This window comes from Rhipicephalus sanguineus, chromosome 9 (genome assembly GCF_013339695.2).
Source record: "Rhipicephalus sanguineus isolate Rsan-2018 chromosome 9, BIME_Rsan_1.4, whole genome shotgun sequence".
Lineage (NCBI taxonomy): Eukaryota > Metazoa > Arthropoda > Arachnida > Ixodida > Ixodidae > Rhipicephalus > Rhipicephalus sanguineus.
Genome location: NC_051184.2, coordinates 10,806,217 through 10,819,386, shown reverse-complemented (window position 1 = coordinate 10,819,386; position 13,170 = coordinate 10,806,217). Strand labels below are relative to the sequence as shown.

General features: G+C 50.5%; 1 protein-coding gene across 2 annotated transcripts in view; it reads left to right on the top strand.

Moving 5' to 3' along the window:
• LOC119404585 (zinc finger Ran-binding domain-containing protein 2) overlaps positions 1 to 3,168 on the top strand; it is a 136,376-nt gene extending 133,208 nt beyond the window's left edge. For both annotated transcript variants that reach the window (XM_037671135.2, XM_037671137.2), the window contains one exon: positions 3,122 to 3,168. In XM_037671135.2, the coding sequence (XP_037527063.1) occupies positions 3,122 to 3,137 (16 nt within the window). In that variant the 3' untranslated portion in view covers positions 3,138 to 3,168. The remainder of the gene's footprint in view (positions 1 to 3,121) is intronic.
• Positions 3,169 to 13,170: the final 10,002 nt, after the last annotated feature.

Below are 13,170 nucleotides of genomic sequence, written 5' to 3'. Positions count from 1 at the left end.
TCCATGTGAAATATTTGTATTTATCTACGTTAGTATGATTACACTAATTCTGTTGAGCACACTTTCGGACGACCGTGAACGAGTAAGAAAACGTCTGTTTATTAAGGTAGGGATTAAAATATGTTGCATAAAAGTACACCGCACAATCTGTCAATATTTCATATCACCGTCGTGCATACCCTTTTTTTCTCGTGCTCTCAACCTTTTTATTTATTGTTTAAATTTTAAGCGCTTACACAGCAGCTGCTGAAAACTTGGATCTAATCAAAGATTATTGCCTGTTACGATCACTTACAGGAGAGTTGCTTGTTGGACAAGTTGGTACATACTTAGTTAACTGCAAAAGAAGCCACAAAACGTCGAAAACGGAAAAAGCAGAGCGGCAGAAAACAGAGACAGAGCGCAGAGACGTGGCACTAACAACTAGCGTTTATTTCGGAAAAACCTTCCCCCCAGACCGTAAGACGCATGTGCGGATGACAAACAAAAACCAAACAACCCAAAAGTCAAAAAGCACAAACAGCTAATCTACGCAGATCGCCTCCGTGCTAGAAACAAAAATTCTTTCCTGGTAAGATAAACCGAAGCCGCGCTAACGCATTTGTCTGGTCCAAGTGTCCAGATATGGAATGCCTCAATAATCTCCCGTTCTCGCTGCGTCTTAGCCTTACTTAAAATTGTCACCTTATCAAACATAGGCGAACAACCACACAACTTGCAGTGCAGCGGCAAGTTACCACCGGTGCCCGTGGGTAGAAGATTTTCATGCTCCCTCAACCTAACCTTGACACATGTCACAACTTAAAGGGATGCAATACACCACACTTGTGCTACACGCACGGTATTTTTTGACATGTTTTATGTCACAAATCCTGCTCATCGTGCCACGCTGCACAACCTTCTTAGAAAGACCCGCGAGTTTGCAGGGTGCAGAATTAACAGACCAGTTTTACATCGCTCCTGCCCGCAACCTTTTTACATACGGCATGACCACAAGGGCCCTCTTTTCTCGATCACCTCCATCACTTCTGTGTTCTCCAACACCACCATCACTCCTGTGTTTTACATTGAGGCGCTGAAACCCATATTCAGCAACAGAGGTTATTAACGACTTCGGGTAGCCAGCCAACAAGTCTATTTTGCTGCTCAGCAATGCTCTCTTGCATATTTTGAATGCAACTCTTAGTAACCGCATTTGTCAGACAAAGATTGGCGATACCTCTTTTGACCAGCTTGGAGTGGGAGGAATCATAAGGCAAAAGATTCTTTTTAGTCCTTGGACTATACTTCCAGCACACGTGACCATGAGGATGAAACGTGAGAGTGAGGTCTAGGAACCTAATGGAATTTTCCTGGGGAACTTCATGCGTGAAACGAAAATGTGAGCAGCGTGCTTGAAATGCTGAAATGATGTTACCAATGACATCTAAAATACATTCACTGCCCCCAATACTAAGAAAAACAATAAAATCATCAACATATCTAAAAATGCGGACTACCCGGTGATCATCAAGGCTTTGGCACGGGCGTCTGTCAAAATTGGCTAGCAAAATACTGCAAAGCTCCGGAGCGACACAAGACCCTATGCATATACCGTTTTTCTGTAAAAACAATTTGCCATCAAAGGTCACAAAAGTTGCCGACAGATAAAAGTTTAAAAGTTCAATGAAGTTCTCAGTTGCAAGGCCACACGCACCTTGAAAAGAGTCTCGCCATGCAATTCAATGGCCTCACGAAGAACTGCAAACAGTTCATTATGGGGTACGGAGTAATACAGCTCTTCAATGTCCACCGAAAAGGCTGTGTTCGCTACCAGCTCTTCGGCCCTCAAAGCCTCAACCAGCACACTCGAGCTGTCAATGCCACACGGATCATCGGGAATGAGACCTTTTAGGGATCCTTGCAGAAACTTACCGACAAGTTTCTGCCACGAACCTTCCTCTATAACAATGGCTCTCGTAGGGCGCTCCGGCTTATGCGTCTTAAGCGTGAAAAACACAGATAGCACATCACCTTTGCCGTATGTACATGGCATTTCACATGGACTGAAATAGGTTGCGGGCAAAAGCAATGTAAAACTGGTCTGTTCTGCACCCTGCAAACTCGCGGGTCTTTGTAAGAAGGTTGTGCAGCGTGGCACGATGAGCAGGATTTGTGACATAAAACATGTCAAAAAATACCGTGCGTGTAGCACAAGTGTGGTGTATTGCATCCCTTTAAGTTGTGACAATTTTTACGTTGGACAGTCGGGTCGATGTGTCAATGTTAGGTTGAGGGAGCACGAAAATCTTCTACCCACGGGCACCGGTGGTAACTTGCCGCTGCACTGCAAGTTGTGTGGTTGTTAGCCTCTGTTTGATAAGGTGACAATTTTAGGTAAGGCTAAGACGCAGCGAGAACGGGATATTATTGAGGCATTCCATATCTGGAAACTTGGACCAGACAAATGCGTTAGCGCGGCTTCGGTTTCTCTTACCAGGAAAGAATTTTTGTTTCTAACACAGAGGTGTGCTTTTTGGCTTTTGGGTTGTTTGGTTTTGGTTTGTCATCCGCGCATGCGTCGTACGGTCTGGGGGGGGGGGGGGGGGGAGGTTTTTCCGAAATAAACGCCAGTTGTTAGTGCCACGTCTCTGCGCTCTGTGTCTGTTTTCTACCGCTCTGCTTTTTCCGTTTTCGACGTTTTGTGGCTTCTTTTGCAGTTAACTACGATCACTTAATTTGTTTGAATGACATCACATGACATCACATGTCCTTTATCATGCGCTTAAAATTTACCCAGTGGCGGATCGTTTTCTTGGTTTTTTCTTTCTCATACGTTGGCGTCCATTTTATCAACGTCATATCCGTAATGGAAGTACTTGGTGAACCCCGGCATAAAACACTTTCATGTTTAAAGAAAACTTTCGTTGTACGTAGAAAAGTTGATGCAATAAATTATTTACGGTGTTATGACGGCTTCTAGCATTTATTCTGGGGTTTCGAGGTCGAGGACCGTAATGCACAAAGTGGAAAGCCTAAAATGGTGCTTATTTAATCCGTGATGCCATTCTTTTTCGTTTGTAATGCTGCACGTAGAATATGAAGACGGAGGGAAGATTCATACGTCTCTTTTGTGACGCAGGGACAGCCGAGACTGAGGAGGCACGAAATAAAAACTGCAGCAGCTGACCCGTGGTGGTGACTCGTTAACGGACGCTGAGGGTGCGCTCGGGCTGTTGGGCTGCCTCGAGCAACACGCAGCACCCGCACGAGCCGAACAGGTCGTGCAGTGCGGCCATCCGCTGCCTGCAGCGATCGGAGTTGTGTTAACTGGTGCGCACATTTCATTGATGTGATGTTACGTACACGGCGCCAGGCAGCGGGGGCAGGCCGACTAGGTACGCCCCGTCTCCCCGGCCAACGCTGAATAAGTTGACCACCGCCATCAGCAGGGCATGCGTGAGTCCTCTGCCTCGGAGCATGGTGGTCGTCAGTAGTAGCATGTTGCACAACGCGCTGCCGCAGCGCACCACCACCAGAGCGCTGCGGTGGGCTCACGCTGCTGTAGCACGCACAGTGCGGCGGGTGGGCAGTGCAGCGCCACACCCACGGCGGCCGGGTGGGCTCCGCAACACCATGTCGCCTCCTCGTCGGTGGCCCGTAGCGCCAGCGACAGAGCTCCGATGGGGCACGCCCTGCCAGCGGCTCCTCTAGAAAGATGCCTGCGACGTCGCACGCTTTCCCATGGTACAGTGTACTAGAAGGGGAAGTGTGCCGTGCGCGGCGCGTTACAATGGAGGTGAGGGGGCCCTCGCAGCGATGAAGCAGCTTTGGTACAGCTTGGGGACGCTAGGGGCGCTGCGAGCCAGAGGAGCGTGTGTGTTAGCACGTGTTGCATTGCCAGTTTGTGCTGTTTACGCGGGACCAGTGCTTCGTCGCCCGTACTTCTCGCCGCATTGTGCTGTAGTTGAGTGAAGAAGTGGCGGTGGTGTCTGCGCTTGTCTACGGGAATGAAAAAAAAAAAAAAAAAACATGGCTGATCCCTCCGTCATAGGAATCGGTATAACACGAAAGTGAAACGTGTCTTCACAGAAGTAGTGCTTATGATATATGAGAGCTTGTACAATGTCTATTCGTGTTTGGCAGCTATAGCACCGTTTGACGTGGATGCACCCATATTGACAGCATGTCTCTATCGCGACGACTAACGCCCATGATCGTGATTAAACCGTTGTGGTAGCTGACGGTGTGAACATATATTTGGACACAGCGAATCGTGAATCCCGCGTAAGGATATCAACAAGCTCATAATCAACACTGGTACCCGGTATGCACTTCTTCAAAGCGTCGTCCATTAAGGAGAGAAACGGCATGGCGTGCGCTTTCTAGTAATGGGTAGCCGACGCCTGTGCTCATGCATACATAACACACATTGCGCTTCAGCAACACGTGAGGTAGAGGTTCGTAGCCTGAGCCGCAAACGCGTGCGTCCCGCTGGCCTCTGTCTCGCAGGCGCTGCTCTCGCTCCACCAAGGCACGACATTCGCCCGTCGAAATCGCGTCCTTTCTGCGACGCATATTGCAGAAGTTTTGTTAGTCGGTGCTCTCGCAATTAAAGCAGTCGGCGGCGGAGAAATCCCGTTGGTGCACGTAGAAGCTGTCACTACTCCGATGAGCCGATGCACGCTAACACGAAGCCAAAGGCAAAGAACGTAACTGCGTCAAGGGTGCCTCGGCGACGCCAGCGTGGCCAGTCTAGCTCTCTGGTATCGAGACGCTAACCATAACCTCCGATATCGCAGGCAATCTCGGAGTAAGCGCTAGTAAGTGTCGATCGTGAAGCATTACTTCTTTCACATCTCACAGACGGCGGCACCGTCCCGCTCCGCCCGCCGCGAAAGACACTGTGTGAAGGATATAAGGCGAGTTCGCGCCGTGTGTACCATCTCCCGAGTTAGCTTAGTCGGTAGCGCGTCGGACGCTTGTCGTCGTGGCCGCAACGTCGTGGGTTCGATTCCCAGCGGGGTATCTTTTTCTTGGTTTTTTCTTTCTCACCCGTTGGCGTCCATTTTATCAACGTCATATCCGTGACGGATGTACTTGGTGGACCCCGGCATAAAACACTTTCGTGTTAAAAAGCCACAGTTTCGCCGCAAGGGCGAAGCAATGAATGCGATAGCAAGGAACTAATGCTATACGAAGTGAGGCTCGCCAATGGATACTCTCAGTTTGAACAGCGCTTCTGTTGCAAGGCGGCCGAAGGCGGCCGAAGCAGCGAAGGAAACTAGCGTGCTTCAAGTGTCGAGCTGTGACACTTGATAGTTCGCGCTCATCTTCTGTTTGTTCGTTTAGCGGCGTTTCTGAGCTCGAGTGACATTCATACGCGCCGTAACATGAGCGCGGACATGAGCGCGGACCGCGCGAGCAGACAGCGGAAGGGCAAGCTTCTCCCATGCGCAAATATAAGAAGAAGCGAGCGAGCTCGCCGACGACTTTTAAATGCGCCCGTCGGGCTCCTAGCGCCACCCTCGCTGGTATTGAAGAAACGCTTATTATCGCCTGCTGTCTCTGAGTCCGTCCAGCGCTAAATGGTGTGTATATAACGCTAGCCGTTAGTTACGTGGAGGATTTGCGTTCCGTGGCGTAGTGGATAGCGCCGCTCGCTGCGGAGCAAGGGGTCCCTGGTTCGATTCCGCGCTTCGGAAGCAATTTTTCTGAGTTATTTTTCTGTGGGGACTTTATAGATATATACATACTTATACATATACGGTGCATGACGGCGGCGACGGCGACGGCAAAATCCAGCCGAGACTGTCCATATAATTGCTATCGCAATAAAAATGACGGCCTACGGGTTACCATTCGCTCAACTCTGGATATTGCAGAGTACCTTAGCTCACAGTGCAGTTTCCGTTATCTTCTAACCAGTAGGCTGAGTCAGGACAAGTTGGAAAACTTGTTTGGATTGTGCGACAATGCAACGGCTGCAACGATCACCCGACACCTACCCAATTTTTGGTCACTGTGAATGCACTGGCCTTTTACGGTGTAGCACAGCCACCAAAAACAGGAAACTGCAGTCCTGAAGTGATCAATTCACTAGTTGGCCACTGCAATACCAGGTCAAGCCAGGATAAGCCAAACCCCATAAATGCACTTGACTGCCTTGTTGATGATGGGAAGCTCGATGACGTTGAAGCTGTTTTGGATTTTCTTCCACCTGAAGATCATAGCAGGTGTGTCACTCACCACAGCTCAAGCCGCCTAATACATTATGTTGCAGGCTATGTTGCTAGGAAAGTTGCCAGAAAAACTGCTTGTAGTACATGTAATGGGCTCTTGACAGTGAGCAAAGAGCAGGGCCATTCAAATACCAATAATGACTTCATTACACATTGTGATTATGGCGGTCTGCTATACTCATCTTCTGGGCTTTCCGGTCTTGTGAGCGCTTTAGAAGAGTCGTTTACCGTTTTCTTCAGTTCAAAGAAAATGAACGCAGAAAGCATGCAAGACTTTGCCATGTTCCTCCAAAGTGTTGACCTGCCAAAGCCAGGGTGTGACACACATCACAAAGAGCTGACACTGAGTATAGCGAAATTTTATGTACTTCTTCGTTTTCGATTCTATGCTAAGTCATTGAACAAGGAGCGCAGAAGAGACAACAGGCGAAACACCTGAAGCTGAGGCGATGTAATTGAGCTGCTTTCTTGACAGGTGGGGTTAGTAGTAACTGATAATTTCTGGATTTCTACGGGGGAAACCACGATATTATTCTTTCGATAAGTTTGTGTCTCGTGAAGATATTTTGGTTTAATCGAAAGGAACAGCTGGGCTGAAAAATTTTTGAATTAGAAATAAAGTTCAGAATTATGTTGTCTGTCGGTGTCTTTCCTTGCGCGCGACCAGTCGCAAAAGTAGAAGCAACACGCAGATGCATCCGCATGAAGCTTCCCAACTGTTTAGCATGCAAAGCAATATAAAAGATATAAAACATGCATTACCGAACACAGTCATATGCATTAAATAGAGATGTTTAAGCTCTATGAGTTAATGCGTTAAAATTCATCCAATACCACTTGAAGGTATGTCACTACTTGATAGTATTCCTGAATTAAAAAAAAAAAAGACAGGCTCGACTGGCGAGAACAAATTGTAATCGGGTGCTTTTTGTACACGCTCGTTTTAGCGAGAAAACTGCTGCCGCCTGTGTGGAAGGGCTAGATTTCCTGATGAGGTGGCGTTGCAGTGGTTATTAATCGCATAAACAGCCGCACTTGCGCGGCGACAACTCTGAACGATACAAAAAACAGCCACGCAAACCACTCGCAGAGATATCACCGCGGCGAGCGTAGCGCTCCTGTGGCCAGTAGCGCCCTCTGGTGGCGCGCGGAGCGGTCATCGCAAGAAGGACCCTCTTTCCGGCGCCGCACGACACACTTCCCCTTCTAGTACACTGTACCCATGGGGACGGGAGGCTCCTCGTAGTTCAGTGCTTTCTCCGCAAGGAGCGCTCGCAGCCGACACTACTTCCGCTGGATTCGGAAGTGACGCCATCGCAGTTGGCGACAGAGCCGCTCGGCCGCTTCGGCAAGCATTGCCTCCGGGATGGCCGTAGGCAGTGCTCTAATCTCAGAGGCTGCAAGGTTTAAAGCGTCCGCCGCAGCGAGCGCTCGCAGCCGACACTTTTGTTTGAGTCTCTGCAGAGATGAATCAGATGAAACAGCACAGATGAATCTCTGCTGTTTGAGGCCAGGACGGGAGTATTGCGGACCAAGACGTACCGAGCCAAATACGAAGGAATAGACACGTTATGTAGTGCGTGTGGAGAGGAGGAGGAAACGGCTGAACACTTGATACTGGTCTGTAAAGGGCTTCACCCTATACACTCTAAGACAAAATCGAGTATTTTGGGAGTGTTTCTGCGACACAACAACAATCGTCACCCACCTCGCGTGCTTTTCTCGCGTTATCACCGCGGTCGCGGCACTTCCCGGTCACGAACGGCGCGCGCGTTATCAGCGTGACATAGCATTCTTGACAGGAAAGACGAGAGCTGGGTTTTCAAGAAAGGAAACGCGAGCAAGCCAGATGACGATTATCGTTGTGTGGCAGAAATACTCCCCAAATACTCGATTTTGTCTTAAAGTGTAGTTCAAGAAAATGACGCAGAATTGTTCAAAGCATTGGGGTTTAGGAACAGTAAAGGTAAAATAGACTTTAAGCGGGTAGAAATAACCAGGAGGAGGTTATCTGATTGGTGGCTACAATCAAGGCGCGAGTGAAAGTTCCTTCACCTACGGAGGAAGTGCTAGTACATACATAGTGCTAGTATTTAACTATTACGGCTAGGTGGAGTGAGCCGCCGCCCGATCTAAAGGGTACAGCCTTATCCATCCATCCGTTTGGGGGAGCGGGGGGTGAAAGAACAGGAGAGGGCCGGGAACCAGCTCTTCCGCTCACGTCGCAGGCATCTTTCTAGAGGAGGCATTGGCCCTGCGATAGCTTTATATATCGACCAAGTCTATGGTTGGATAGACGCACCATTGAACAGGCCGTTGACTAGTCGCGTCAGCGACTCTCCCGCGTCGGCCAGAAGTGTACGCGAGGCCCGGTTCCCTCGCTGGCGCGCCAGCGCGCATCCGAGCAGCACTGACGCCGTTGCTACGCTTACGCCTGACCACACGTACGCGTTGCAGCGTGTCAGCGCGTGACATTTTGACGCGGAGCCAAGCTCTCTCCCTATGGAGAGAGAGGGCGCACAGCTTCGCGTAGTTGCGCGCCCTCTCTCTCCTTAGGGAGAGGGCTTGGCGCCGCGTCAGAATGTCACGCGCTGGCGCGCTGCAACGCGTACGTGTGGTCAGGCCTTTAGCAAGTTACCAGGCTCAGCGCTCATCTCCGGCGTCGTGTTGCGGCCCCGCTGCCCTTCCTCTAACACAAACTTCTGCGGCGGGTTGTCGGGTACCGCGTTCCTGCAGGGTGCAGTGAGTGCTTTAGCGCTGCGCCTTGCTTATGGCATTGAAGCACCTAAACCAGTCGAGTGATTCAGCTGTCCCGGTTGTCTGTGGCGATGGTGCCCAGCTGGCGAGTAGTAAGACTGCGACAATGGCGGACAGCCACAAGCCGAGCGCAGCGGCCAACAGCCGACCGGCCGGTGGTAGTAGCAGCAGCCGGCAGGGCGGCGCCGGAGATGCGCAGTAGCGGCTATCTTGCACGGCTAGTGGCCGCCGGGCTGTGCATGGAACCACCAGCACTCCGATCAAGCTACCATCGCCACAAGCGGTACTTGTGGGCCATCGAAGACACCATCTTCCTTCTCGCCTGCGGCTTGCTATGGGCTGCGTACTGTACACTGCCGAACGCGCCATCTGTTCTTTCAAATGCGCTGTGTAATTTCTTGAAGCGTCAGCGTAATGCCCATTTCTCTGCAGGTGAGGCTTTCTCAACGGTGCCTTGTAAAAGTGGGTTCAATTATTGGTGAACGTGGACAGAAATAGGACCCCGCCGAATATAAGCGACAAAATGGTTGCCAGCCTGCTCGCCGGGCCGTGGCCGGATGGCTGCGCAGTGGAAAGCGACATTCCGAGAGAATATTGCGAAAAACAAGCCGACAGTTGCGGGAAAGAAGAATTACGGCAGCTTCGCACTAGTGGTGCCAAGCCTGAAGGAGCAGCTGAGCTGGGCGGCCTTGCTTGCTTGCTTGTTCCTTGCTTTTGGTTCTGTTTGTTTTTTCTTTTTCTCTGTTTTTTCTATCACATTGTATCTTTCATTTATTGCGATAGCAATTATACGGACAGTCTCGACTGGTATTTTGCCGTCGCCGTCATGTCCCGTATAAAGTCAATTGGTAAGATCCCCCCTCGCATCATATGTTCTACCGCGGGTAAAAGCGCTCGAGCGGGGGTGACTAGTGCTGCCAAAGCAGAGATCAAACGAGCCGGCCCATTTGCGTCGCTCGGAGGGCGCATGCGATAACATTACCTCGCTCGGGAGGCCTGCCGTCGAAGCATACGGGAAACGCCCCGCACGTCTTGAACGAGCATGAAAAAACGCGACGGGGGGGGGGGGGGAGGAGTCTGTCGCTCGAGCAGCCACTTTGAACTTCGATTCTAAGGGTGCTGGTGCGCGCGCTATCTCGGAGCCATCAGCTGGCGGCTCGTACGTTTCTACGTGCTGCGAACCCAGCAATAGAACTCTCTAATAGAGAGTTTTATTGCTGGGTTTCCGCAGGCTTGGGGGCGTTGCGTACCCAACAGTTCCCCAAGCGGAATGCCTTACAGTGGCGCGTACCAATATTTAGGAGGCGAAACTCCCATTACAACGGGCGTCCAGATAACGTCACACAAAATACAAAAATAACGTGCGCCGAAGGAGGCACTTCAATTGGCGGCGCCTTGCGGCGCGAAGCCGCAACAGCAAAAAAAAAAAAAAAAACGCGCTACTGGCCGGGCGGAGCCGGCGAGCTCGCCCGCGCGCGCTTTCTCTAGCAGCGTTCGGGGGCAGACGACAGCGGCGTTTGCTTCCGCGGGCACGCAAAATTTTTTTGGCACTGACTACGGTGACGGGGCCCGTCAGCGCAGTACCGTCGTAAAAGTGACGGGGCCCCTTTACCGTAGATTTTTGGTCGCTTTAGACGCCCTCGTCGTGTGGTGTTCGTGGCGTACTTGGTTGGCGCGCTCTCGATGGAGTGTTAGGGCTGCAGGTCGTCAGTTCGATTCCTCCCGGGTTTTTAGGGGCGAAGCTCCTTAAGGCGGCACCCGTTCGTCCGTCGTAGTCGTAGTAGTCGTAGTGCGTAACCAGTCTTACGCTTTGACCTCCAAGGTGGTGCCGGTGGGAGATTTTTCCTGTGCGTTGTTGAACAATAAAAAATTCGCAGCGTGCGCGTTAACTAAAAGCCGAATTCTTCTGTCTCTCATTCCCCATTAGCAGCCATTGGCATGTTCCAGTAGGAAACGTTAGTAGAAGTAGAAGTGTAAGTGTTAGCTAAAAGCCGACTTCTTCTGTCTCTCATTGCCATTAGCAGCCATTGTTTACCTCCAAGGTAGTGCCTGGTGAGATTTCTCCTGTGCGTGATTAAACAATAAAAATTTTGTTCAAAACGCCGTTGATTGATGAAATAAACCAACGAAAGACGCCAGATGTTTTGTAAAAGCAAAACGAAAGAACGCCAGATGTTTCTAAAGCAAAACGAAAAGACGCCAGCTGCTTAACGAAAGACGCCAGATGTTTTCTAAAGCAATGGTTTTCTAAACAATGAAAATTCACAGCGTACATGTAAAATTAAAGTGAGCTGCAAGTCGTCATAACTCATCGAACCTTTAGTATAAACGCGCCCGATCTCACGTCGGTGATGATGTACTGGGCAGAATTCACGGAAGATTCACGGTTTACCGATGAACCTCCGCAGCTTCGCCCACTCATCATCATTCACTCCGTGGATATGCTGTGATTTTTTTTTGTCGGGTTATGCGTCAACGTTACTGCTCTCACGGTGTCGTAACTTTTTCGTTCATGTCTGCGGCGGTTAGACGGCCCTAGCGTTCGAATGATGCGTTGTTCCATGCGACCACGGTTCTAATCGCGCTGAATAAGATATTTTTCCTTTGGTTTTTTTAGTATTGTTTCACAATACCGTCCCGAGCTTCCGGCTAGTCAACAATAGTTACTCATTCGTGGTAGCACGGCTCAGCGTGGGAGAGCGGAGCCCGTTAACCAGCATGTCGCTGTGCCGCTGACGCTGCATATCAGCATGTCGCCAATGTCGCTGCTCTCACCCCCCCCCCCCCCCCCCCGAAATGTTTTCGTGCTGTCGTGCACCGCCGACCAAAACAGCCACCTGCGCCTGAAGTCTTCCTGGATTTTTTCTAGAATTGCTTTCCATGGTCGAAAGACATCTCGGAGGGAACATTGCTGATTTGACTGGCTGTCCTCGCTGCGCCCATGGCGTCCCTGTAACTGGCTGCGCAGCGCATGACCGTCAGCGGCGCAGCGACATGCTGATTAACGGGCTCCGCTCTCCCACGCTGAGCCGTGGTACCACGAATGAGTAACTATTGTTGACTAGCCGGAAGCTCGGGACGGTATTGTGAAACAATACTGAAAAAAGAAAAAAATGGAAAGATTTTCTTATCCAGCGCGATTAGAACCGAGGTCGCATAGGAACAACGCATCATCCGAACGCTAGGGCTGTCTAACCGCCGCAGACATGAACGAAAAAGTTACGACTCCGTCAGAGCAGTATCGTTGACGTTGCATGACCTGAAAAAAAAAAAGGGAAAAAGAAACGGGAGGAATCGAACTGACGACCTGCAGCCCTAACACTCCATGGAGAGCGCGCCAACCAACTACGCCAAAACGCTTTTTTTTTTTCTTTATTGCCTCACACAAGCAACTACTACGCCACGAACGCCACACGACGAGGGCGTCTAAAACGACCAAAAAAATGGGATCCCGGACTAGGGACTATAAAGTTTTTCATCCATCCAAGGGGCCCCGTCACTTCTACGATGGTATACTGCGCTGACGGGCCCCATCACCGTAGTCACTGCTTTACGATGACAGGGCCCGTCACATTTACGACGGTACTGCGCTGACGGGCAATTTTTTTTTTTTGTGGATTGCCTTTTGAGTAACCATTCTTTTTATGTAGCGGGCGTGGCCGCTGTAATGACGCTGCTGGGCATAGTATGCTCTTCGGCATTTGCTAGCCTAAAATGGGACGCAGGTACTTTGTTGAAACCTGCAAATGCAGGCGAAAGTCTTGCAGGGAAAAGGTTGAGCAAGAAACGAACGCGCTCAGCGTCCATGCTCCGTGACTGCGGCGGAGCGGGAGCAACGCGCGTGACCGGTTCCCTCGGAAACCGAAACGGCGGCATTTCCCTTGCGTGCCGCTAGACGCCGCCAGCATGAAGTGGCTCTTAAAGCCCCTAGGGGCTTTAGTGGCTCTCCGGCAATGTGACGTTCATCGCCTCAAGCAGCGGAGTTGCGCCTCCTAAATAGGCAGTTTTAGAATACCGTAAATTAGCGTTTGCGGCCCGCTATTTCCGTCACTTAACGGGAGCCCGCAAGCGGTTAGCGTACGACGCATGCGCAGTTGCGCGAAAAGCCAGCGCAAAGCATTGCGTACGCTATTCTAAAACTGCCTATACATAACTTGCAACTACGTCACACCGCGGAACTCTGGGATACGAT